The 24,446-nt window shown below is 39.9% G+C and overlaps 1 protein-coding gene across 4 annotated transcripts in view; it reads left to right on the forward strand.

The window, feature by feature from the left end:
* The window catches only part of LOC307020431 (polyamine-transporting ATPase 13A3-like), a 31,429-nt gene that overhangs the window by 4,750 nt on the left and 2,233 nt on the right, over window positions 1-24,446 (forward strand). For 2 of the 4 annotated variants that reach the window (XM_079651763.1, XM_079651765.1), the window contains 31 exons: window positions 1,352-1,525; window positions 4,781-4,954; window positions 5,061-5,131; window positions 5,892-5,975; window positions 6,130-6,199; window positions 6,297-6,431; window positions 7,119-7,191; window positions 7,365-7,496; window positions 7,743-7,808; window positions 8,305-8,472; window positions 8,570-8,727; window positions 8,839-9,027; window positions 11,324-11,385; window positions 11,689-11,839; window positions 12,126-12,248; window positions 12,343-12,360; window positions 13,168-13,318; window positions 13,645-13,765; window positions 14,686-14,810; window positions 14,924-15,084; window positions 16,339-16,458; window positions 16,992-17,071; window positions 17,172-17,214; window positions 17,713-17,822; window positions 18,017-18,113; window positions 18,847-18,919; window positions 19,004-19,181; window positions 22,435-22,616; window positions 23,220-23,308; window positions 23,528-23,608; window positions 23,842-23,937. In XM_079651763.1, coding sequence (XP_079507889.1) covers window positions 1,352-1,525; window positions 4,781-4,954; window positions 5,061-5,131; window positions 5,892-5,975; window positions 6,130-6,199; window positions 6,297-6,431; window positions 7,119-7,191; window positions 7,365-7,496; window positions 7,743-7,808; window positions 8,305-8,472; window positions 8,570-8,727; window positions 8,839-9,027; window positions 11,324-11,385; window positions 11,689-11,839; window positions 12,126-12,248; window positions 12,343-12,360; window positions 13,168-13,318; window positions 13,645-13,765; window positions 14,686-14,810; window positions 14,924-15,084; window positions 16,339-16,458; window positions 16,992-17,071; window positions 17,172-17,214; window positions 17,713-17,822; window positions 18,017-18,113; window positions 18,847-18,919; window positions 19,004-19,181; window positions 22,435-22,616; window positions 23,220-23,308; window positions 23,528-23,608; window positions 23,842-23,937 — 3,555 coding nt within the window. The remainder of the gene's footprint in view (window positions 1-1,351; window positions 1,526-4,780; window positions 4,955-5,060; window positions 5,132-5,891; window positions 5,976-6,129; window positions 6,200-6,296; window positions 6,432-7,118; window positions 7,192-7,364; window positions 7,497-7,742; window positions 7,809-8,304; window positions 8,473-8,569; window positions 8,728-8,838; window positions 9,028-11,323; window positions 11,386-11,688; window positions 11,840-12,125; window positions 12,249-12,342; window positions 12,361-13,167; window positions 13,319-13,644; window positions 13,766-14,685; window positions 14,811-14,923; window positions 15,085-16,338; window positions 16,459-16,991; window positions 17,072-17,171; window positions 17,215-17,712; window positions 17,823-18,016; window positions 18,114-18,846; window positions 18,920-19,003; window positions 19,182-22,434; window positions 22,617-23,219; window positions 23,309-23,527; window positions 23,609-23,841; window positions 23,938-24,446) is intronic. The other 2 variants (XM_079651766.1, XM_079651764.1) reach the window with 2 other exon arrangements.

Raw genomic sequence — 24,446 nt, forward strand, 5'->3', positions numbered from 1 at the left:
AGAGAGAGAGAAAAATATACATTTGCCTCCGAGTCCTGCATGGACTGTATTTTAACATTGGTCATATGGTGGTACTTGGAGAGCCAACTATTTTCTCAGGTGGTACTTGATTTAAAAAGGTTGAGAACCACTGAGTTAAAGAATTACACAATGCATATACCTCGTTTTTTTTTATAGTTTTCGTGAGAAAACACAAGGTAAAGTAAGAAAAGGGGATGGTTATCACTTTTGTTTTTGCGTGTTTACTGTAAAGCTACGACCAGCAGCCTAGCTTTAGCTTTAACACTTGGAAGAAGCTAAAACAGCTAGCTGTGCTAAATCTGCCAATCAGGGCTTTTAAATCTCACCTATATTTGGTAAACATCAAACACTTTTTGTTATATTCCATGGAATGCTCTTAACATCCCGATACCAATGAATATATTTAAATGCTTTGACAATAAATACATACAAAAATCTGTGGAAGCCGTGGTACTGTAAAAAGCACGACCAATCATCTGAGCCGGCCCGGCTAAGATAACTGGATGGCCTACCTGCCTGTCAGCCTTCCATCTGTGCACAAACTTATCTCGTGCCCTCATTGGTCATGTTCGTGTGTGTTGGAGGAGGGGCTCTGTAAGGAAGTCTGAAGGAAGGGGCAGATTTTTTCCGGTTGTGTATTTTCAAATTCTAGCGCACTCAAGCTGGTTTCTCCATTCTTACCAACCCTACCTTTAAGTATGTCCACTTTAATTCAAGGTGGCAATCAGCAGTATGTGCCAGGATGAGTCAGCTTCTTTTTTTTTTTTATCCTGTGATAAGACATATTGCCAAGAGTGCTTATCAAAATGTACAGAATGTACATCTGTTACAGAGTTGACTGTAATCCACTTACATTTCTGGAACTCATTATCCGATTATTTTGGACAAATTGCCCTGTTTCTTCAGTGAAACATAACTCATGAATCCAAATACACCGTTAATCGGCTACTGAAAATAGTCCCCAACAAATAAATATGTATTCCTGTTTAAGCAAACTTAGTTCTAGGTTACAGTGAAATTACTTTACTTTAAAAATATTCTTTTTTTTTAAACTCTAGAATGAGAACAGGCCTTTAACACAGGTGACACTAGAGTAGGACATGTGTAAATAATAACATTTAGGATACAGTTGTACAGATGTAAATTATATGTAGACTGAATTCTATTTAGCTGCTTCAGTTTCAGGGTCCTTGCATTTGCGTGTTACTGGATAGTCCGCTTTCTAAGGGCTATTAAGATGCTATATTGGGCTAGTAAATCTAGAAAGTGTGCAAGTCATTTAGAGAAGTGTTACCCTTCAGTGTGTTTACATGAGTGTGTTTCCGTGCAGGAGGTGTGGGGTTATCGGCCCTGTGTATGGAAGATGATCCTGGTGGGTGTAGGGACCGTGTGCTCCGGGGGTCTCCTGCTGCTCCTACTCTACTGGCTGCCTGAGTGGGGCGTTAAGGGTACCTGCAAACACACCTCGCTGAGAGACGCACACACACTCCTGCTCAGGACCACGGTAGGAAAACGGCAGAAATTGCTTTCTTTTTTTTTACACAATTTACTTGTTTTACACATTTTTCTCTGCTCAAGTACATTATATGACTTTCCACTTAATTTAGCTGACAATTTTGGCAACCGCAACACGTACAATAAGTGCAATCAGTCATTATATATAAACAGCAGTAAGCCGAAGCTGCTTTTCCAGTTATAATTCTGTATTCAAAAAGTTTGTTTTAGTCAGGTATATATTCAAATGTTTGAAGTGTAGAGTGTGTAAGTGCTTAGAATAGGATGATATAAGTATTGCCATTCTCATCTCATGTTTTTACATGTTTGGATCAATGCTTTTTGTCACACAAGTTTGGTGCAAGTTTGAACTGTTTTTGACTACTCAAAAAGTGATGCAAATGGTCAAAGATACCACATTAGGAAACCAAGACCTTGAAGAATACCATAGAAAAATCAATGCTGTGATTTGGCAGTAAAGATTTATGACTTTACAGGCTGTTTTTAACATTATTCAGACTCAGCTCGCTGAGCTTAAGCTTCTTTTAAATGTTGAGAAAACCAAGGTAATGCTCTTTTCTAAAGCAAAAAAGACACCAGAGCCTGTTTTAGATATTGTTACAATGCAAGGACAAGTACTTGAAGTGGTTACCTGTTATAAATACCTAGGTATCTGGCTTGATGATTCTCTTACTTTTAAACTTCAGGTCATTAATCTGCTTAAAAAGCTGAGGGTTAGACTAGGCTTCTTTTTTAGAAACAAGTCCTGTTTCTCGCTTGAGGCCAGGAAAAGGCTAGTCACTGTGACCTTTTTACCTGTGCTGGACTATGGTGATTTGATCTATATGAATGCACCTGCCTATTGCCTGGAAAAGTTAGATGCCGCCTATCACAGTGCTCTGAGATTTGTTACTAACTGTAAAGCACTTACTCATCAATGTACCCTGTATGCCAGGGCAGGTCTGCCTTCACTAACTGTACGGAGGCTCAGTCATTGGTACATGTTCATTTAGAAAGCCATGTTGGGTAAACTACCTTTTTATATCTGCTCTCTGATCTCTCAACGAATTGAAAGTACTTATTGCCTGAGATCTCATGATGTGGTTTTATTAAATGTGCCAAGTGCTAAGACTGTCTTAGGGAAGAAAGCTTTTAGTTGTGCAGCTCCACTAACTTGGAACAGTCTGCAAACAGGTTTAAAACTGAGCACTTTGGTTCCCCTGCTTAATTTTAAAACTTGTCTGGGTGACATGCTGTTTGATACTCATGGTTCCTGTCACTGTAAACAGAGTTTGTAAACTGTACCCTGTACATTATGTTGTATGTCATCCTTATTGTTGTTTTTATGTTACATGTGTAACCAATGTGCTACAGGTCACCCTTGAAAAAGAGATCTTTTGATCTCAAGGGACTTTCACCTGGTTAAATAAAGGCTACAAACAAACTTTTGGAGATTTCTTTAAGAATTGCATTATTTGATAATAATAATAATAATAATAATAAATTCGATTTGTAAAGCACCTTTCATTACTCACAGCAATCCCAAGGTGCTACAGGAGGCATAATAAAAACAAACAAAATAAACAAAAGTTTAATCAAAAGCTTTTTTTAAAAGAAAGGTTTTTAAGCCTTTCTTGAAGGCCACAGTAGTCTGTGGAGTCCTCAGGTGATCTGGGAGGGAATTCCACAGGTGATGAGCAGCTGCACAGAAAGCCCGATCCCCCATTGTGCGGAGTTTGGTCCTCGAGGGGCGAAGCCGATGGTTAGTTGTGGAACGGAGTTTGCGTGTGGAGGTTTGAGATGTGAGAAGTTCCTTCAGGTATGGAGGAGCATTCCCGTGGATGCATTGATTGGCGAGCAGTGAGATCTTGTATTCGATCCTGAATGAGACAGGAAGCCAGTGGAGGGAATGAAGGACGGGTGTGATGTGGTTGTATTGTCTCACCCTCATCAGGATCCTAGCGGCACTGTTCTGTACATATTGGAGCTTCTGAAGGCTCCCGATAGGAGTCCCGATGAGGAGAGCGTTGCAGTAATTAAGCCTTGAGGAGACGAAGGCATGGACCAGTTGTTCAGCATCTGACAGGGAGAGTGTGGGACGGAGTTTTGCAATGTTCCTGAGGTGGTAGTAGTAGGTTTTGCACAGGTGTCTGATGTGGGTGTCTGTGACGAAGATAACTTTGTCACTGTGGACTTGGCCTTGTATATTACACATTTGTTTATTTTTGAAAAGTGTTCCCCCCTCCCGTTTTTTCTGTTGCTTCTGATTATGTTCACTTGGTGCCCTGTGTTGTCTCCTCCCCCCTCACCTGTGTCTTGTTGGGTTAATTAGTGTGGGTATTTAGGCTCTGTGTTTCCTGTTTTGTGGGGTGTGTGAGATCCTTGTGGCTGGTGACTGTGCTCACGTGAACAGCAGATTGAGGCTGTGTCATGTGCCCGTGAGTAATAAATGCCCACACCGGGTTGTATTTTGGACGTTCTGCCTCTGCCTCCTTGCTTGGTCGGGCTGCTCAACGATCAGCTTCACAGTGTCAAAGGTCATATGTCTGTCAAATCCTACACCAGGTTGCTAACTGCTGTGCAGAGGGGTATGTTTTGTCCAGAAAAGGTAATGTGGGTTATGGGGGATGACTGGACCTGGTTTGGTGTGCCAACTAAAATAGCTTCTGTTTTGGATTGATCATGGGATGACGAACATTTTTGGCTGGCAACAGATAGAAAAAGACTTGTATTGTCAATATACCAAAAGGTCACAACTCTTATCTTATTGTCAATATACCAAAAGGTCACAACAGATAATTTAATACAGTAAATTTAAAAAAGAGATTTACTCTAGCTTGTGCTAACCTTGTGCTGCTGCTCACTAATCATCCTGACATGTATTACATTCTTTTGGCAAACACTGTACTACTCTACTGATTATATTACATGTTACTTGTTAGACGCTTTTATCCAAAGCAACTTACATACTCAATACTGTGGGCGATCCCAACAGGAGCAATTTAGGGTGAAGGGTCTCAGGGACACAACAGGTCTGCAGGTCACCCTTGAAAAAGAGATCTTTTGATCTGAAGGGGCTTTCACCTGGTTAAATAAAGGCTACAAACAAACACAACTACATGCTGACTGCAGTGGGTTTGAACCTGTGACCCCCTGATCCCAACACCAACGCACAACCCACTGCACCACACGCTTCCTACTGATGATGAATTCAGAGTGATCTCAGAGCCAAGGAAAACAAGCTATTCTTTATATTGCTAAACAGGATGAGTTCAGTCAGTGGTTTCGAGCCAAAGTACACGTGATGTTGGCTCCAGGGAAGGAACCCTTCGACAGCTTGGATCTGATGTCCACAGCTCAGCTGCCGAACGGAGCCGGAGACTACGGCATCAGCGCTGTGCACGACGAGCATCCTGGGAAATATAGACAGCCTGTTCAGGTGCCTCATTTTGAAACTGTTGCTGCTTTTTGACATTATTTGTTGCTCCTATGTATGGTTGTCCCACAGACAATATCTAAATATGTCTCTCCCTTTCTTACTGTAGATCCTCTACTTCACCCACCACAGCACCAAATACTACTGGAACGATATGATACAGAACTTTGAGTTCTATATGTAAGAGTCCCTCTGAAACACCATGCGCTTCTATTTGAAAATGTGTTATCTTCTTGCTGAACAAACTAAATGTATGGAAGCCCTGGAAAGCAATCAAGGAAGATCTTTTTCTGCTGATACATTATATCATTTGCATCTATATATACTTTTTTTGTTTAAGAGAATAACAGGTGATTTTATTTCATTGGTGAAACAGGTAAGAAAAATTGTCAGGATAATATTCTTGGAAATTGGTGAAAAAAGTGAACTAAAACCAATTATTTAATGAAAAACAAGTTTTAGTGAGAAATGTGGTCTCTTGGATAAGGATCATTTCAAACTTTTTCTCCATGTGATATATAATTTGATGGTGTTTATTGAATATTGCAGTGGAATGTTCATTCTTAATCAGTTCTTAAGTCCTACTTAGAACATGAAGTACTATAGTAATCTTGTGGCCGAAATGATTATCAAAACTACGCAACAAAATATCACTCGCATTCACAGATGAAAAAGAAAGTAATATCAAAAATGATCCTGACAGATTCTTTTGACCTGTTTCACAGATGGAAAACATGAGCATAGAAGGGTTATCCTTGTTAAAACATTATAGTTTCACCTGTTATCAAGCAACTAACACAGAACAAAACACAATTATTTAGAACAGACTTCAATCTCTTTTGCTTGCTGGCCTTTCAGGGCTTCTGTAAAAAAGTGTGTTATTTAATACTTGGTACTGTATGTATTATTCTCATGAAATGAATGTGTGTGCCTTTTCTAGAGGCTTGGAGGATGTGAAGGTGAGCTGCACGAGCATCCACTCTGACCACAGCTCTGGACTTTCTAAAACACTGCAGGACTACAGGTACACACATGCAAGCATCTTTCCTGCAGATTATTCTCTCATCACAATAACCAATATTTAAAAGTCAAATGTATTCCAATTAACTGTGGCAGAATCATCAGAATATGCACTTCTCCATGTCATCATACTCTATTGTTTTTTCTTTTTTTACCAGGAGGTTGTTTTTCGGGGAGAATGAGATTGCTGTAAGAGTGCCGTCTCTGTTCAAGCTCCTCATAAAGGAGGTGAGTTCTTTGTCTTATATCAATTCTGGCACTGCTTTTATCATACTAACATCATTAATGCACATTTTTCACGAGTTTCTTTCTGTTCCTTCGCCAGGTCTTAAATCCTTTTTACATCTTCCAGCTCTTCAGTGTTATACTGTGGAGTGCTGAGGACTACTACTATTATGCCACAGCCATAGTTTTCATGTCTGTGATTTCAATAGCTACCTCTCTGTACACCATTAAAAAGGTAAGTCATGAAAAACTTTTGGGGGAATCCCCTTAATATTCTTATTCCATAACTTGAAAAGCAGAAGGCGGAGGCTAATGGTGCATTCACATGCTAATCAGATGGTCCCATTTCTGGGTTAGGAAGCTCCAACTTTGGTGTGTTTGATCAGCTTTAAGTCATAATGTGAGGACAACATTGACCCTTAACAGACATTGTGTTGTATTTGAATGCTCAGAGTGAACATGTTGATATTTGTCTTCCGAGTTGTTGGGTGTTCATTGGAATTTTTCAATGCCTCCGCTTAACCTATAGTATACTACGTTCGATTCTTGTAAACACAATATCTCATGAACGCCTGGAGGTATTTTCCTAAGATTTGGCACAAACATACACTTGGAATCAAGGATGAACTGTGTTCTCAAAACAATGACTTTTGCCTTTCATACACTGATTGATAAAGGCATACAACAGCAAGGAGGCATTACTAGTTCCGATTGTTCCAATACCACATGAATGCAACACAAATGCCTCGCTATGTTAACGCATTTGAACCATAAAGTTTGTATCTGCTGACAGACAAACTGAGCCTCTTTGGCAAAAACACTAATAATCTTTAGCCGCCGTATGAACTCATCATTTCGTTTGCTTGTGTACTTCCAGAAGTATGTTTTGAACTTTTTTGATACGCTGTCTCTTATTTTCCAGCAATATGTGATGCTGCATGACATGGTGGCAACACACAGCGTGGTCCGTGTTTCAGTGTGCAGAGGGAATAAAGGCATGTTCTACTTTATTTTGGCTATTCGTGAAAACAAGACTGTCAATGATCATTCAGCACTGACGGATGTCTTATTGTGTTGGTGGTGTTTTTGGTTTAATTTGATATAGTAATGTGCATTATTTTATATTTTAAATTAATGACACTTTATTCTATTTGAATCTTGTTCCTAGAAATTGAACAGGCCATGTCAACAGATCTTGTGCCCGGTGATGTCATCATTATCCCAGCCAATGGGATGGTCATGCCCTGCGATGCTGTGCTCATCCATGGGACCTGCATTGTAAATGAGAGCATGCTGACAGGTCGTATATCCTTATATTCTAGAACAAAAACCAATATTAACCCAATGTCTACTTCTTAGACTTTCCTGGAGCTTTTCCCTACACCTCAGGGTCGTCTGAGAAAGGGATTTTCTCAGTATTCAGGAAGTTTCCTAGTCGAACGTCCCAGGAAAAGCTAGTAAATGGACTTTGAGTTTAAAAAAATGGTCTAACTGCTGTTTTTTTATGTTCATCTGAACTGTCTAATTCTTTAGTTTATTTTTTCAGACAAAATAAAGAACTGGTCTTCATTTCTTCATTTTTTTCTTGATAACAGAATACATCATGACAAAAGTGATTAACACTATTTCTCTTATTTAATTTTTCTCAGTGAAATCATGATATCAATTACAGTTCACTTATAAACGTTGGTATTGTTAAAATATAAATTGGTAAATGGTCAAATATAATAAACATTCTAACCAAGTGGAGTCATGTACTATCAAGTACTTATCTACTTACCCCACAACAATACAAGTACAATGGGAAATAAATACCGAAAAACTACGTAAGAAATAGAAGGAAAATAACATTAGAAAGATAAGACATGTGGGAAAAAGATATGTGCAGATTTAAAAGTGGAGCATCTGACACAGAATTAAACTAAAAACGGAGAAATTCATTAAAAAAAGGGAAAGAAAGCATTTTTGTATGGCAACTTTCTTGACAAAATATTGTATTTTGATTGAACTATAATTGTATTTTAATATAGTCCTCACACGCTACACGGCAGCTGTTTCTTTTTAAGCTTTGTTTTTTTATTGGAGACTAACTTTCCTTCCATCTTCAGGGGAGAGCGTGCCTGTCACCAAGACGAGTCTGCCGAGTTCAGGCGAGGATGCGGCATGGACCTACAGCACGGAGGAGCACAAGAGACACACGCTGTTCTGCGGCACACACGTTATCCAGACACGCTTCTACGCTGGAGAACTGGTGGAGGCTGTTGTGGTCAGAACCGGTGAGACAGCAGTGAAAAAAGACTTCCAAATATCATGATGAAAATAACTTTAAACATGCAAGTGATTACACGTGTCATTCATTGTGTGTTCCCACAGGCTTCAGTACAGAGAAAGGCCAACTTGTCCGCTCCATCCTCCACCCAAAACCCACAGACTTCAAGCTGTACCGCGATGCATACCTTTTCCTGTTGTGTCTGGTGGGGGTGGCGGGGATCGGCTTCATCTACACCATTGTCCTCAGTATCATGAAAAAGGTAACCTCAGATTGAAATGTATGGTGTTTCCTTAGGAGATTTAAGGATTCTATCAGCCTGTAGATATTCTTCCTGTTCTGTCGTTGATGGTTTCTCCGTAAACTCATCCAGGTTCCTGCTAAAACCATCATCATTGAATCTCTGGACATCATCACCATCACCGTTCCCCCGGCCTTACCGGCAGCCATGACGGCCGGTATCGTGTACGCACAGCGTCGTCTGAAGCGCGTTGGCATCTTCTGCATCAGTCCTCAGAGGATCAACATGTGTGGGCAGCTCAACCTGGTTTGCTTCGACAAGGTATCTAGACAGCAGTTGTCACTTCTGGTGATGCAATTTTGTTTTCTTGTTAAAAATGTAATGCAGCGGCTTGGGTTTGTTTCCGTCTCTCAGCTATGTGCTGCATGAAAACCCTCTCTACTCCTCTCTCTCTGACACGGTTAAATCAATAAAACACAATGATCAAAAACAATTGGTCAACTGCTTAAAGATGTCCTGCCCTTTAGCCTATCACGTACAATTTGTTGGAGTGCGAGCCAATAGAAGCGCAAGTGATGTCACTATGTTCCAGATGTAAACAAAGGAGTCCAATGGAGTCGTTCCAGGCAGGAGAGAAAACTGTGAACATAAGGAATTGTAACCTTTGCAGACCATTTACATGCACCCAAACTGATATAACACACTACAGGAAAGGCAAAACCCTCAAAAGCATAAAAGGACACCTATTGTAATTGAGACTTATTTGGAAAAAGTTTACTCGGGTCATAAATCAAGCGATTACTAGTGTTCCTTTCACATAGACTTCTATCAAATCAAATTTAAAGTTGCATCCTGCTTGTTATTAGAGAGAATGAAGATTGAAACCATTTTCTTGACTTTCAAACCCAGAGGTTTTTGCACGGTCTTAATTTATCGGTGTCATTTCTAGGAACAATGTTCAACTGTGACTAAAAAGTCCTTCACTCAGAATGAGCGTCAAAACCACAAACCAAAGTGAATCACGATGTCTTCAGGCAGTGCTGTTGATGTACAATGAAGCCATTTGTCCACAACACCAAGCATCATACTGTTCTTATATGTTACTGCTTTAGTGTAGATTGGAAAGCTTCCTCATCGACTGTGTGATTGCAGTGATAATCAACTGGAAGCCATTTTGGCAAACAATTCATCATAAGAGCTGCTTATTGGTTTGTATGCTCTTCTAAAACACTGAACAAGGTTTCTGTTGGGCAAACAAACAAATACAACATATTCATTTGTGGGATTTGTGGCTGGTATTTGATTCAAATAAAAAAAATTAATTGCATGGATTTCTGAATAACATTCTGTTCTAAACCAGCAGCCACATGCTTTAGGCAGACAGTTCCTTCAAAGACGTTTTTTTAAGGTGACCACAACACATTTGTTTCGATGACTTACCCGATGTCATTCAATTTACAGAACTTGAAAAATCTGTAACTTTAAACAGTTAATTTGTTCTACTGTAAAGTTGATGTATCATCTCGTAAACATTGCGGTTGTTTTCTAGAGGTTGACTTTTTCTATTCAATGTTGAGACACAATTTAACTATACACTTTTTAGGTCTTGATCTTTTTTTAAATTGTTATTATAACTGGATAAAGGATTTTAGTCCTCAAACATCTTGATCTTAAGTTAACAGAGAAACAAGCTGGCTAAATGCTTCGAAGGGCCAGGCAAGCAGCATCAGAGAAACATGGATTTTTTAAGGTGAAACTCTCTTTGAAGGGAGCTTCCTCTCCCACTGAATAAAGCACACACTTCCACACACTCCCCCCCTGCCTGAAGCCTCAATTGGACTCCTTTGTTTACTTCAGTAACATAATGGCACCACTATGTAACACTCACGCTTCTATTGGCTAGCGTTCCAACACATTGTACGTGATAGGCTAAGGGGCGGGACATCTCTAAGCAGTTGCCCAACCACAAAAGAGTCAGCCAGCTAACCAATCAGAGTAGACTCTGGTTTCAGACAGAGGGTGAAAAGAGGTGCTGCAGCACAGGCAGTATGAGAACGATAAAGAGCTTTCTGAACATTAAAGCATGGAGACATGTCACAGTAGAGACACTACATACTGATATGAACCTGAACATGATACATTTTTTGAAGTGAAGAGACCTTTGTGAACATTTCGGCTTCCAATAAAAATCTCTTAAAGGATGATAAATAGGGAAATATCATCTGGGAGAAGTGGACTGCAACGGTACCAATGGTGGAAAGATAACAACTCCCATGGTCCTACACAATTCCTTCAAGTATCAAACTTTTTTTATTGTTTTGATTGAGAGACCCCTTTTAGCAGAAAATGACATAACAGCTTTTATTTCCACAACTGTCAGAATGAGTGTGTGTATCCAACTTTCCACAACTCTCAGAATGAGTGTGTGTATCAACAGGTCAGTCCTTGATTAGAGAAATGGTAACAAAAGTTCACTGAATGGTTTTACTTTAATGAATTAAATATAGGACGAAATATATTTCTGTTCCTCGGTTAAGAATAGATGTTCTGCTCTGAGGGGTGGATAGTGCGGCCTGGGTTGGTGTGCTGTTAACTGTGTGTACTTGTTTTCCTTCAGACTGGTACTCTGACTGAAGATGGTTTGGACCTGTGGGGTGTGCAGACGGTTGAAGACGGCAGGTATGAGATCCCCATCTGTATCTGTTTCCTGAGAGTAACCACAAAACAGGTAGAAAAGTCAGGACCGATATGATTAGCTAATAACGTGTTCTGACACATTATTTGCAGGCCAAAGTAGTAAAGGTCGACACTTCTGTTAATATAAGTATATAAACGGATGGAGATTTTCTCTGAAGTTGTCTTTAACATTTCTCACTGGATGTTTTGATTTCAGGAAAAAAATAATAGTATATTGCCTGTTAATTCATTCAGAATCAGTTACGTAATACAGTATTTGTCTTTCCCCCCCCCTCTCCATCACAGCTTTTCTCCCCCAGAGGCTGATGCAGCTGAAGACAGTCTGGTTAACTCTGCGTTTGTGGCCTGCATGGCTACCTGCCACTCACTGACCAAGATAGAGGGCGAGCTCTCCGGAGACCCCTTAGACCTGAAGATGTTCAGCGCCACAGGCTGGGTAATCCAAGATTCTCCATGTTTACACCCAACGTGCTCAGTCACTGGCACCACAACTAGCTCGGATCTGTTCATGAATTATGCAACACCACGCTTTTTCACTTTGGCAGAGCAAGGTCTTCTTGGCTAAAAATGCTTAAAGTCTGGTACCATGGAAACTCCATTATGAACAGCAGAAAATGTCTCTGCCTCTGAATAAGAAACTGCGACTGTGGATGATTGTTTTGCATCATGCTGGACAAAGTGTAATGGAATCTAAATTGTTATTAATTTATGATTTTATTTAGATCCTAGAGGAGCCCACAGACGAAGAGACTACACTCCACAATCCCATAATGCCCACAGTCGTGCGACCTCCAAATCAATCCATCCCTGAAGCCAATCAGAAAAATCCTCTCACTCAGAACATGGTACAGTGATGCTGGTCCATATCAGTGTTTTATCATTAGTTAGAGCCTGGTCTCAGAATTATATTGTCATTAAACTCTTGCTTTTTTCCCCTAGGAGCTGAATCAGTTACCAGTAAGTTGTCCTTTTTTATTCATACATAATATAAATTGTTCAATATTTGATGAGTAGATATTTGTTAATTCCCCATATACATTTTCTTGCCCAGAGTTAAAAGATTAATACCACTCATGTTTGTATGCTAATATAACGCTACTGCCTGCTGCTGGCTAGCTTAGCATAAAGACTGGAATCAGGGGGAAACAGCCTGGCTCTGTCCAAAGGTATCTGAGTCTGCATACCAGCCCCCTCTTAAGCTCACAGCTCAGCCCGCACATCATGTTTGTTTAATTTGAATAAAATCTGAATTGTAAAAACTAAACTAAACTGTCTGAATTGGTCTGAAAATCAGTAGTCTAAAAAACGTAATACATACATATGATATAAAATGTTACATAATTGTTCAACAATACCCTTATTCACTTTATTGCTTAGAGTTAAATGAGAAGATTGATACAACTCTCATGTTTGTACGCTTGTTATAAAGCTACTCCAACCAGTCAGTTAGCTTAGCTTTGCTTAGCGTAAAGATCGAAAATGGGGAAACAGCTTGCCATGAGCAATGACTTGCTGTCTTTGCATGACTCCAGGTGCCGGGGGACAAATGGGTTATTGTTAAGAGATCGGATAGCTGTTTCCACTTGTTTACAAACGTTATCCTAAGCCACGCTAACCATCTCTTGGCTGCTTCATAGATAGCATACAAACGAGGAAGAACTGTCTTGTTATCCACTTGGTTTATCACATGAAATAAAAACAGATTGGAAGTTGTTGTTTTATTTCCACCACTAACATGTATGCAACATGTTTTCTGCTCCTTAGTCTTGTGAGATCGGTATCGTGCGTCAGTTCCCGTTCTCCTCCACCCTGCAGAGGATGAGTGTGGTGGTAAGGCGGCTGGGGGAGAAACACATGGATGCTTACCTGAAAGGAGCACCGGAGGTTGTGGCCAGCCTCTGCAAACAGCACACAGGTCTGACTCTTCTGTATGTTAAAGGCTTGGGTGGGTAATATCTCCTCCCTTCATTTCCAACGAAGCACCTCATTTTCTGCCTGATAACAACGTACCAGTTGCATACTGTTTTGGTTTTGAAATGTGGCATTCATTGATTCATTACTGGCTTTTATTACATACGTACATGAAAAAAAACTAAATAATATTCAGCGATAAATACATACAGATCTTTCAGTGTCCTTTTATCATGAGTGTAGAATTCTTTTTATACAAAGGTTTTCCTGAAAACAAATACTAAACTCATCCAAAGGCCCAGACTAACATGCCTCTGCCCGTCTCTGCAGTTCCACAGAGCTTCACAGAGACTCTGGAGACGTACACCAAGCAGGGCTTCAGGGTCATTGCCCTGGCTCATCGACAGCTGGAGTCCAAACTCTCCTGGCACAAAGTGCAGAGCCTCAGCAGGTACTCCTCCCTCCGCTGATAACACTGTGTATGTAGCTACTGACAGTGCCCAAAACACTGTAACCGTTACAAATCTTCTCTCAAATACTGCACGTTGTACTTGTGATTTTTGTGTCTGAGCTCCTCTGATAACTGAACAACCATAACAAATAACATGTCCAAATATTAAAGGCTGCTGCAGAAGATTACAACATGTTCAAGATATGGAAAAAACAAGAGCAAATGTCAAGTTTTGATTGCAGTTATCTCAGAATGAACCTGCAAGCTGTTGCCAAAAGCCACAGCTTCGTACTCCTGGCAACCGGCTGAGAGATATCCTAAGAAGAAGAAGCTTTTGTAAAATAATTTCCACCGACTGTAGCATCAGAATCAGAATACCTATATTTGTCCCACAGAGGTGACATTTATATTTGTAAAGAGCATAAGATAGCTTAATATCACTCAAGAAGCATGCATACAAATATGAAAAGATAAAACGAGAAATGTCACAATTTACAAAATACACATCCAGTACCAGTAACAGTGTAGCGATATAGCAGAAAGGTGGAAGTAAATATTGCACAGCTATTTACGGTAAATGTGTGTAGTAACAGGAGTGTTATAGTCTTTGTTGTTATATGATACTGATAACTTATAGTACTAAGAAACAGCCACAAGATATGGTGCCAGCTGACGTAAAGGCGTAGCTGCAATCATGGAATGTGATTATCTTGCTAGATGTACAGGCCCACATGATAAGTTGACACATTCCTTTCTGTTTGTGGATGTTACATTATTCTGATGCATGCAGGAAATAATTAACTAAAGTACAAATTGAATTGGTTGGATATACTTTTTATTTTACACTTTGACTCTTTAAAGTGACTTGAAATATGATATGGATATGATGATGATAACATTTGTGATACATGTGCTTTTAGGGACCTGTTAGAAACCAACATGGAGTTCCTCGGTTTGATCATCATGCAGAACAAAATAAAAGAGGAGACTGCCGGTGTTTTACGCGAATTACGCCAAGCTAACATCCGCACTTTGATGGTCACGGGTAAATCAATTCAGAGACTTCACTTATTCACCTTGCATTGCCACCTAATATGTAAAGACAATAATCATGAATTTCAACAACATCAGTAAATTCTCTCTTTTATCCTGTGGTAGGTGACAACATGCTGACGGCTATATCAGTGGCTCGGGACTGTGGCATGATCCGTGCTCATGAGAGGGTCATCATTGCAGAAGCTGCTCCTCCGAAGGATTGCCACCCTGCTAGTATCACATGGCATTACACAGAAAACCCCGTACAGACCAAGGAAAATCAGGTGAGGCACTGAGTAATGAATATCAAAATAATCTATCACACTTGACACTTTAAGGGCCCTTTTTAAACTACCTATAGGGCATGGTCTAAAGTGCATGGCGCAGGTGCATTTAGTGAGTTGCTACTGACTGGCTGCTGAGTACGGTGACCGACAGGTGCAGACACGCTACACTACACCGACCCAAAACACCTCCATTAGGAGAAACGCGCTGCTCTTTAAAAAAAAAAAAACATTTCCTCAAGTTGGTGAATGTTTTCTAAATGTTGCGCATGTTTGTCAAGTTGGTGGAGTTGTTTCTTCATTTGCATGTGTTTTGGCACATTTGTGTTTTTAATTGCATCGTTTTTCGAACTGCATTGGTTTCTCCCAACGGAAGTGTTTCAGGCCGTTGCAACATGTTTGCATCTGTCGGCCACCGTTGTTGAACGCGTCTGCGTCTCTTGATGTGTTTTTTCTATACATTTCTAATTTGCAACTACTTCCCTGAATATTGGGTTTTCCTTAACATAAGTCAAAAACACATTTTCACAACCAATTGTTGCAGTCAGGTATGTCCCTGTGTGTAGCAAGCGGAGTGATTGTGAACCTCCATATGATAAGGCGGTCTCACTATCTGAATGTTGTGCTGGGAAATGACTGTGTTGTTTTGTCAGTAGATGGCACTATCCCTTTCTGCTGCCTCAAGATAAAAATGAGCCTGACCACACCTCCTTTTAAAGTCAATTTGCCCATTGGCGCACAGAAAGACGCAAGTGCACTTGCTCTTTAGTTCGTGCACAGAATAAAAAATCACAACAGCCTTGGCCTAAAACTAGAAATGACACATTACATGTTAAATGTCTGTTTACCTGACTTAAATCAAAGCAAGTTAAATAAACATCTATACCACTGGTGATTGCCACTAAATAAAACTGAGGGAATGAAACACTGGGGTAAAGTAGTTGGACGTATGCTCTCCTATGACGACAATGTTGACCTGCATGTTCTGGCATATCTTTGCAGTTATGTTTTCAAATATCATTTTGAAAAAGCTGAAGTGATAAGCACTGCAGAGTTGAATGAAACCAGTGCCACTGAAAGCATTTTGACAGAGGCTGTTACCTGCATTTACACACTTATGATAGCCCAACATGCATGTATGTGCCAGAAAACACCCTGAAAGGTGTCAGAGTAAATCTCCCAAAGACATGCATGATGATTACAGTTGAGTAGTTTTCTGGTGTTACGGTGATACTGACTCTTTCTCTCCTTCAGTCTGTGGAGATAAACCTGGAGGAAGGGGTGTATGCACGGCAGGAACAGAGCTATCACTTTGCTGTGACCGGCAGAGCCTTCGCTGTCATCACCGAGCACTTCCCTCAGCTCCTGCAGAAGGTACAGGACCATCTCCAGACGCATATATTATAAAATAAAACTAATACTGATTAACAAAATCAGTTAACGGCAATTACATACAATTTAACTGTCAATATAAAACTGGAATGAAATGTCCACAAAAAGAGTAATATTAACTGAAGTTATGAGTTTATTCTGATATAAAGTAATAATTACAAACAAATTAAATACAATATAAGTATTTTAATACTCAAAGATACATTGCATTTAAATCCCATGCGTTGAAACTTTTAGTATGAATACATTTAAATTATGAATGAACAGTTCTTTATTAAACTAAATTTAAATTACCATTATTTTAAATTTTATTTAAAAAGGAAATGGATGCGATTGATAACACTTTTTTAATTTATTTGATCCACACCTAAAGACATTTCATTTCAAATGAAGAGTGATTGTTTCATCAGCTGTAAGGCTTTATTTCACGGATAAAAAGTATTCGTTTTTTAGGTTTTACTACACCTGCATCATGTTGCTGTAATTCTTTTTGTCTCCACACGGGGGTGCTGCAGCTTGCTCTGAGAGCCACAGTGTTTGCCCGCATGGCTCCAGACCAGAAGACTCAGCTGGTGGAGGTCCTGCAGAGCATCGAGTGAGTCCCCCTTTCTTTAAACTGGTTGGAGATGATGTGATAATATCGATTCATCACCAAAGGCACGTTGTAATATCTTCATTCACTGTTTTCCTTCCAGCTACACGGTTGGGATGTGTGGTGATGGTGCGAATGACTGTGGAGTGAGTTCGAATTATCTTTATTTGTTATATTCGCATCAAAACATCATATACTTTGTCCCATCTCCTACTAGATTGATGCAACCTCTGTACACCAGCCCTCATGCCTGAATGGCTCTAAGAAACACCATTTGGAAGTGCTCAAATTGAAAGAAATAATATTTCCATTTGAAAAAAGTCAACAGTACAAAAATTAAAGGAATAATTCATCCCCAAAGTTACCATTTGAATATAATTTACTTAATTTGAATTTGAGAGATTCCACGGTGAACAACGAATCAAAAAACCAAGAGAGTTACTTCACTTCATCAAAAGTTATCTCCGTTTTTGGATTCTTTGTTCACAGTGGAGGACGTATGCTAGAACAACAAAGTTTTCTTCAGGAACTGAAGCTAGTCCGGTCCTTGTAATAAATATACAAATGGTTGTTCCGTGGGTGAAGTTGGTCTTTTGAAAGAAAAGACAATGTTGTTCTTCTTTTTGTTAATATGTTTGTGTCAGGCTTTGAAGAGAGCTCACTGTGGGATCTCTCTGTCTGAGCTGGAGGCTTCTGTTGCTTCACCCTTCACCTCCTCCACCGCCAACATCTCCTGCGTCCCCAACCTAATCAGGTGCCAACTCACCGCTGATGGAGTATCATCTATACTACAGAATTTGACACATCATGATATTACCAACGTATCTGTTACAAATAGTTAAACACACCTGTCTGTAACCACCAGGGGTGTTAAGGATACTCACCGTGAATAACCCTTAAAAGGATTTCTATCAAGCTATCTGACTGTCTCCTTCTCTGCTTCCTCAGGGAGGGTCGAGCTGCCCTCATTACATCATTCTGTGTGTTCAAGTTCATGGCGCTCTACAGCATCATCCAGTACCTCAGTGTCACACTGCTCTACTCGGTAAACACACACTGTCTCTCATACATTAACAATGCAAAGTATTTCACTTCTTCTACAAATGTGACTCTTACATGATATACAGAGGGTTCATGGGCAGGATGAGGGAGAGTGTGATCACAAAATACACTTGACCACATATTGACCTACATTAAAGCAGAAGTCAGTGAGTCAGAAATGTTAGTATCTCATGATAAACCCCATGAAATCTGTCATACACTTTTTAAGGGTGTCAGAAAAAAATGACTCATCAAACAAATGGAAAACAAACAAAAATTATTCCAACGGACTAGATACAATCCAAAGAAAAATAGATAGCATAGTAAATAGCATTACCGATAACATAGACAATTGGTTTTAAGATAAGAAAATGTAACATTTTTGAAAGGTGAAGAAATGACAGAACAGATACATCATAGGAGAATCAGATCACAAGGAGCCAAAACAAAGGTCTTTTCAACAAGAGGACGATAAAAAGGATCTGACCTTAGCGTTAAGTTATAATTAGAAGTACTGTAAGCGACAAAATACTGCTCTTAACAATAAGGATAGTTAAAGCCAATGAATTACAAAACATAAATTGGTACCAGTGAAATGTATGACCTATCTAGGGGAGGCCGCATGTGTGAATAAAGAAAGAAACCTCGTATAAATCTGTTAGAACAGTTTAGATTCTGTAGATCAACTTTTCTTCTGCTGTGTAACTTAATTCATCTTCATCCTTCTGGTATCGTAGATTCTCAGCAACTTGGGAGACTTCCAGTTCCTCTTCATTGACATCGCCATCATCCTCATCATTGCCTTCACAAGTGAGCAGCATGAAGACCAGCACATTAACACTTTCATAAATCCTTAGCAATCAAAACGAATAATTGACACTCCCCTGTCTCCAGTGAGTCTGAACCCAGCGTGGAAGGAGCTGGTGTGGCGGCGCCCCCCCTCCAGTCTGATCTCCGGCCCCCTGTTGTTCTCGGTGCTGACCCAGATCATCACCTGCCTGCTGTTCCAGGTGCTGGCCTTCCTCTTAGTGCGGCAGCAGAGCTGGTATGAGACGTGGACGCCTCAGTCAGAGTGAGTAACGTTTCTTAATGAGATACTGCCAAAGGGTGAATCAGGAAACTAATGGTTGGTAGGGCTGCACAATGAGTCCACATTTCATTGAAATTACAATATGGCCTTGTGCAGCATCCAGTTAAGGCTTGATATGTAAGAAAAACATTCTGAATAAAGTATTGTGGTACTGCAGAGAAGTCCTGGTCAACAAACAGTATTCTACAGACTTAATGAAAAATGCTTGTTTAGTACAGATGATCTTAAAAAATCACACCGTCGTCTTTTAACTAAGTTTAAATACATTTTTCAATTATAATGGGAGAAATGTTTAAAAAAGGGTAATTCTCTCTAATATCGCGGATCATACTGCAAATGCAATATCCATACAAAAATAACTGCAATCATTTTTATGTGGTGCAATCAATTTATTTTTTGCTAATTGTGCCGTCTTACTGGTTGGTAAGTTACACATATTATTGATGCTACTATGTCTCCAATAAACAAATACATTCAAAACATAAAAATAAAGTGTAACCCAATGGAATGCAGTCTGATGCTTTGTGCACATAGTGGACTTCTGTGTGGGTGGTTCTCTACATCAATTTAAAAACATTGTCCCAATACAAAAACACATAGTCAAACGATTAAAATTTTTAATCAGATTAATCACAGCTTAACAATTAATTAATCATGATTAATCACCATTCGAACTATGTCCAAAATGTGGGAATGGAAAGATAAATGAAAGAAGGCGGATATATCCATTTAACATTTTTCTGTGTGTCAAAATGAAAGACAGCCCACACAACTATCAATCATCAAACCGTGGGGTCTTAATTCATTACGTGTTGATTTCTATCAACGGGGGGTACTTCAGGAAAGTCGACGGACGGACGGGGGGCGGGCGGCTAGTGGAATACTTCGTGACCAGAGTGTGAACGTTGTGATCAGCTGTTTTAGCGCAGTTCTCCAGTGAAGGGGGGGAATCTCCCTCCGCAGCCGGTTGGCGTAGTTTTGGCACAATTCCATTGTACAGACCGACGTTAACAGCAGCCCTGTCTGTGCACACGGAGACCGACTCTGTCGTCCGGTGATCTAACCGCCTTCTGGAAAAGCTTCACAAGTACGTCGGTACGCAAATGCGCTTTGTGACACAAGTGACGGTACGCATTTCAGATTACGCACATAACCTGCGTACCAGTTATGTGCACCCCTGTACTACAGCAAAAGTATTCTCCGTCGGGACTTCCTGCAACAACACCACGCCGTTATCTTGATTCTGATTGGCCAGAAGACATTATCAAAGATGTTCTATTGAGAAGACGATCACTACGTGACAAAAGTTTTCAAAACCGTTTCTGGTCTTTGGTATTTCCAGACAAGTGGCTACTGAAATCAATCTTACCAAGTGCTGTCTGTGCAATTCTCGGCGCGAGTTGGCAGACTTTATCTTGCTTACTTTAACATCATTTTTCATGGTGGGGCTAAGCCATTTCGTGGTATGGGTGTAGCCTACCCCAGCCATACCCTGGCCCTTTCTCATTTCATCAAATCCCTCTCCTCGACTCCTCGGTCCTCCGGTAGTGACCCGGAAATGAATTTCAGCGCGCCATGTTGAAGGACATCTCATTTCTCTAAATGCACTTCGAGGACCGAGGATCGGGCGTCGAGGAGGCTCTCTGGAGGAGCTATAATCGAGGATACACTGATGGGTCCTCCACTCCTTCGTCGATGCATTTCCGGGAACAGAGATGTTTCAAAGAGTCGTGACGCACGGCCGGACTTATCTCAGCCAATGACAGCTCTGCATGCATTCCCTGGATATTATTTTATTAACTGCTTTCATCACGACGCGATATTTACAGTGAGAACAGCAGTGAGGTCCGTGCAGAAAGCAGATCAGTGTGTACAATATATATCACTCAGTATAACAGGCCTAAAGAGAGTAGGCCTGTTATACTGAGTGATATATATTTTATATTCTACAGTAGAGAATGACTACTGTAGTTTAGTAGATATCTACAAACAAAGAGTTGATATTTTTCTAAAACCATTTAGTGCTTCACATAATAAAACACACAACGGCTGTAGCCTGATTATATGCTTTAGGAGCTGTAGGTGCGTGTGGTACAGTGTGTATGTGTGTGTGTTGTACAGTGTGTAGGTGTGTGTGGTACAGTGTTTAGGTGTGTGTGTTGTACAGTGTGTAGGTTTGTGTGGTACAGTGTGTAGGTGTGTGTGTTGTACAGTGCGTAGATGCGGCGGACAGACGGGTCTCAGTTGGTTTGGTGTCCTTTGCTTGCTTTTAATACTTGTAAATAAAACTTTTGGCCCGTAATTTCAATTCCCCATTGTAGCGACCAGAGAGGGGGAGGGGGGGATATATCCAGTCTCTGATAGTGTTACGTTATTATGAGAGTGCTCTGTTTGATTCTGAAATTGTATATATTTATATAAATATATACATATATACATTTTTGTGTGTGCGCATCTGTAGCCTGTTATTGTCTCATTATACCGCACTGTGAATGAATTAAAAGTATATAAGTCGTCATGAACACATCTGCCCATCAGACAGAGGGCTGCTGTGCCTCCTGTCATCATTAATGGACATCTCTTTAAAATGACCGCTCAGAGGAGAGGAGTTCTTATTTCTCTAACTGCCTGCTGCTTCCCCTCCTCTCTACTCGGCTCCCCTCCTCGGCTACTCCGCTCGCATCTCCTGTGGGCGGGAATAAGTCTCGAGGATAGGATTCGAGGATAGGAGTCGAGGATAGGAGTCGAGGAGGGGAGTTAGAGAAATGAGAAAGGGCCACTGGCGCTGCCAGTGGTGGGATGTATGGGGCGGGCCATTCTGCACATGCGTTAAATATTTTAACGCAATTAATTCAAAAACGTAATTACCGCCGTTAACACGATAATTTTGACAGCATTAATATATATATATATGTGTATGTATGTTTTTTTTTTGTTCAGGCAGTAACGTCAAATTGTATTGCAAAAATGTAAAAAAAGCCTCTTAGGCAACTCTGGCGCATTTACTGCCATTTTTTATATTATTTAATATCCATTAAAAAAAATTAAAAATACTATTAAAGGAAAAATTAAATTTCTAAAAACTGGTAAGTAGTTCAAATGAATGTAAACAGCAGAACGGATTGCACAAAAGCCTGAAACGGTGACATTTTGAAGCATCTTTTGGCTGATTTGTTCCTATGAGTGCAGACCTGTCACATGTTGGTTCTAACTTTGTGCTTCTCTCTTCCTGCAGCGCCTGCAATGCCTCCCGCTCCGGCCTCTCCCACGGCCTGAATGTAACGAGCCCTCACGAGCACAAAAACATCAAGAACTACGAGAACACCACCCTCTTCTACATCTCCTCCTTCCAGTACCTGGCCGTGGCCATCATCTTCTCCAAGGGGAAGCCCTTCAGACAGCCCAGCTACAGGAACTGTAAGACTTGTGAAATGACTGTGGGATGTGTAATTAGCTAAAGCTTTGTTGTTTATTGATATCAGACAATGCTACTACAGATTATTCAATTATTAATTAAATGTTTCGTTTTGTTATTGCATTCATTTGTATAGTACTGTAGCATGTCTGTATCACCTTTTGTTTCATTTGTATTTTCTTTAGTTTACACCCTCGAAAAAAAAAAAAAAAAAAAGAACTGTCAGAGCGATGTGTATGTAAAGAGATTATTGTCAGTGCAAATCAAGAAAAAATCTACGAGGCACATTAGCAATTAAAAAATGAAATTGTAAAGGTATTTTTGTTAATAATAAAAATTAAAAGTTTAATTTATTTCAAACTGTCATTCCAAATTCACTTGTTCAAACTCATTCTCCTGAATACATCCTTTTTATTTTCTGAAAATAGTTTTTTGTATCAATTCTATGAAGTTTGACAAACAAATGTATACAATTACAATCCTTCCTGACACTATTCACTTCCCATGTATTTATATATGTATATGTGAAATGATATACTTGCAAGTTAAAAGAGAACTATTTTATCTGGCGTTTCAACTGAATGTCTGTTTCTTTATTTCATAAGGGCCGTTCATGCTGTCCTGCATCGCCCTGTACACTTTTCTCCTCTTCATCATGTTGTATCCTGTTCGTGCCATCGACAACTTCCTGGAGGTAAACTTGTTTTTTTACTTGAATTGTATGTTGTTGTTGTTGTTGTTGTTGTTGTTGTTGTTGTTGTTGTTGTTGCAGCACTGGCATCTCTAAAACAACCATTCTCCAACCCTGGTAAGCGTCAGAGAAACTGTGTAACTGTGCCTGGAAGTGACATGAAGTCTTTGAATGTGTGTGGTGTTGCATTCACTGCCCTCTTCCTGCCGCTCTCTCCCTCAGATCGTGTGTGTTCCCCACGACTGGCGCATTACACTCGTCATCATTGTCATCGTGAATGCGGCTGTGTCTTTCATTCTGGAGGTAGGCTTTACAGACATCAAACCCCACATAGCCCTCTGTGACTGATCTCCGTTTTTTAATTAGGAAACTGATTTGCATGCATTGATTTTCTTGCTGAATCTGTGCATCACCGACTAATGAATGAAATGAATGAGTCGTGTTTCTGTGAGTCTCTTTGGGCTTGTTTCTCTGTGGCTATAGCCCGATCTTCATGACCAGCTCGTTTCTCAAGTTCCCACTCAAATCTTCTGTAGATTTTGATCGTTGACATCGTCATGCGGAGGCTAGTTTTCAGAAGCAATCAGGGGCTAAATCTGCCCACAGAGCCCCCCTCTTCTGACACACCTAAGGTTGGGAAGCTTTTCACTTTTTTTCATTTTGTCTGCTTTCATTTATTTAAACAGTTACGTAAGTCCTAACCCTCTAATTCTCTTGCTTTATATTTTTCCTCTTGTGACAGGCTGTGGCTGATGTGTAAATAATCCATAGAAACTAATAGAACTAGTATAGAATATTATTTTTGTTGTACTACTTTTTATTGGGTTGTTTGTGTTGCAATTCATTCACCCATTATGGCTAATCTCATGAATCAATGAATGGTCTTTTCATGACTGTTTGACTTATTTTACACACATCCTCACTAATGGAGAAACTAGTCACTGCAACGTCACAAAAAATTTATGAATATAAAAACAGCTCTTCATATAAATGCATCAAGCAATGTAGAGACATTTTGCTAGTAACCTAGTATTTCCTGTTCTGTGCATCATCTTGCCATGTGAGTATGTTCTGAATACGCAATGTTCTTTAGTCACAGATATTATTGCTGGCTTCTTAACGTTTCTAATGTTCAAACACT

This window comes from Notothenia rossii (assembly GCF_949606895.1).
Source record: "Notothenia rossii genome assembly, chromosome: 9".
NCBI classification, from domain to species: Eukaryota; Metazoa; Chordata; class Actinopteri; order Perciformes; family Nototheniidae; genus Notothenia; species Notothenia rossii.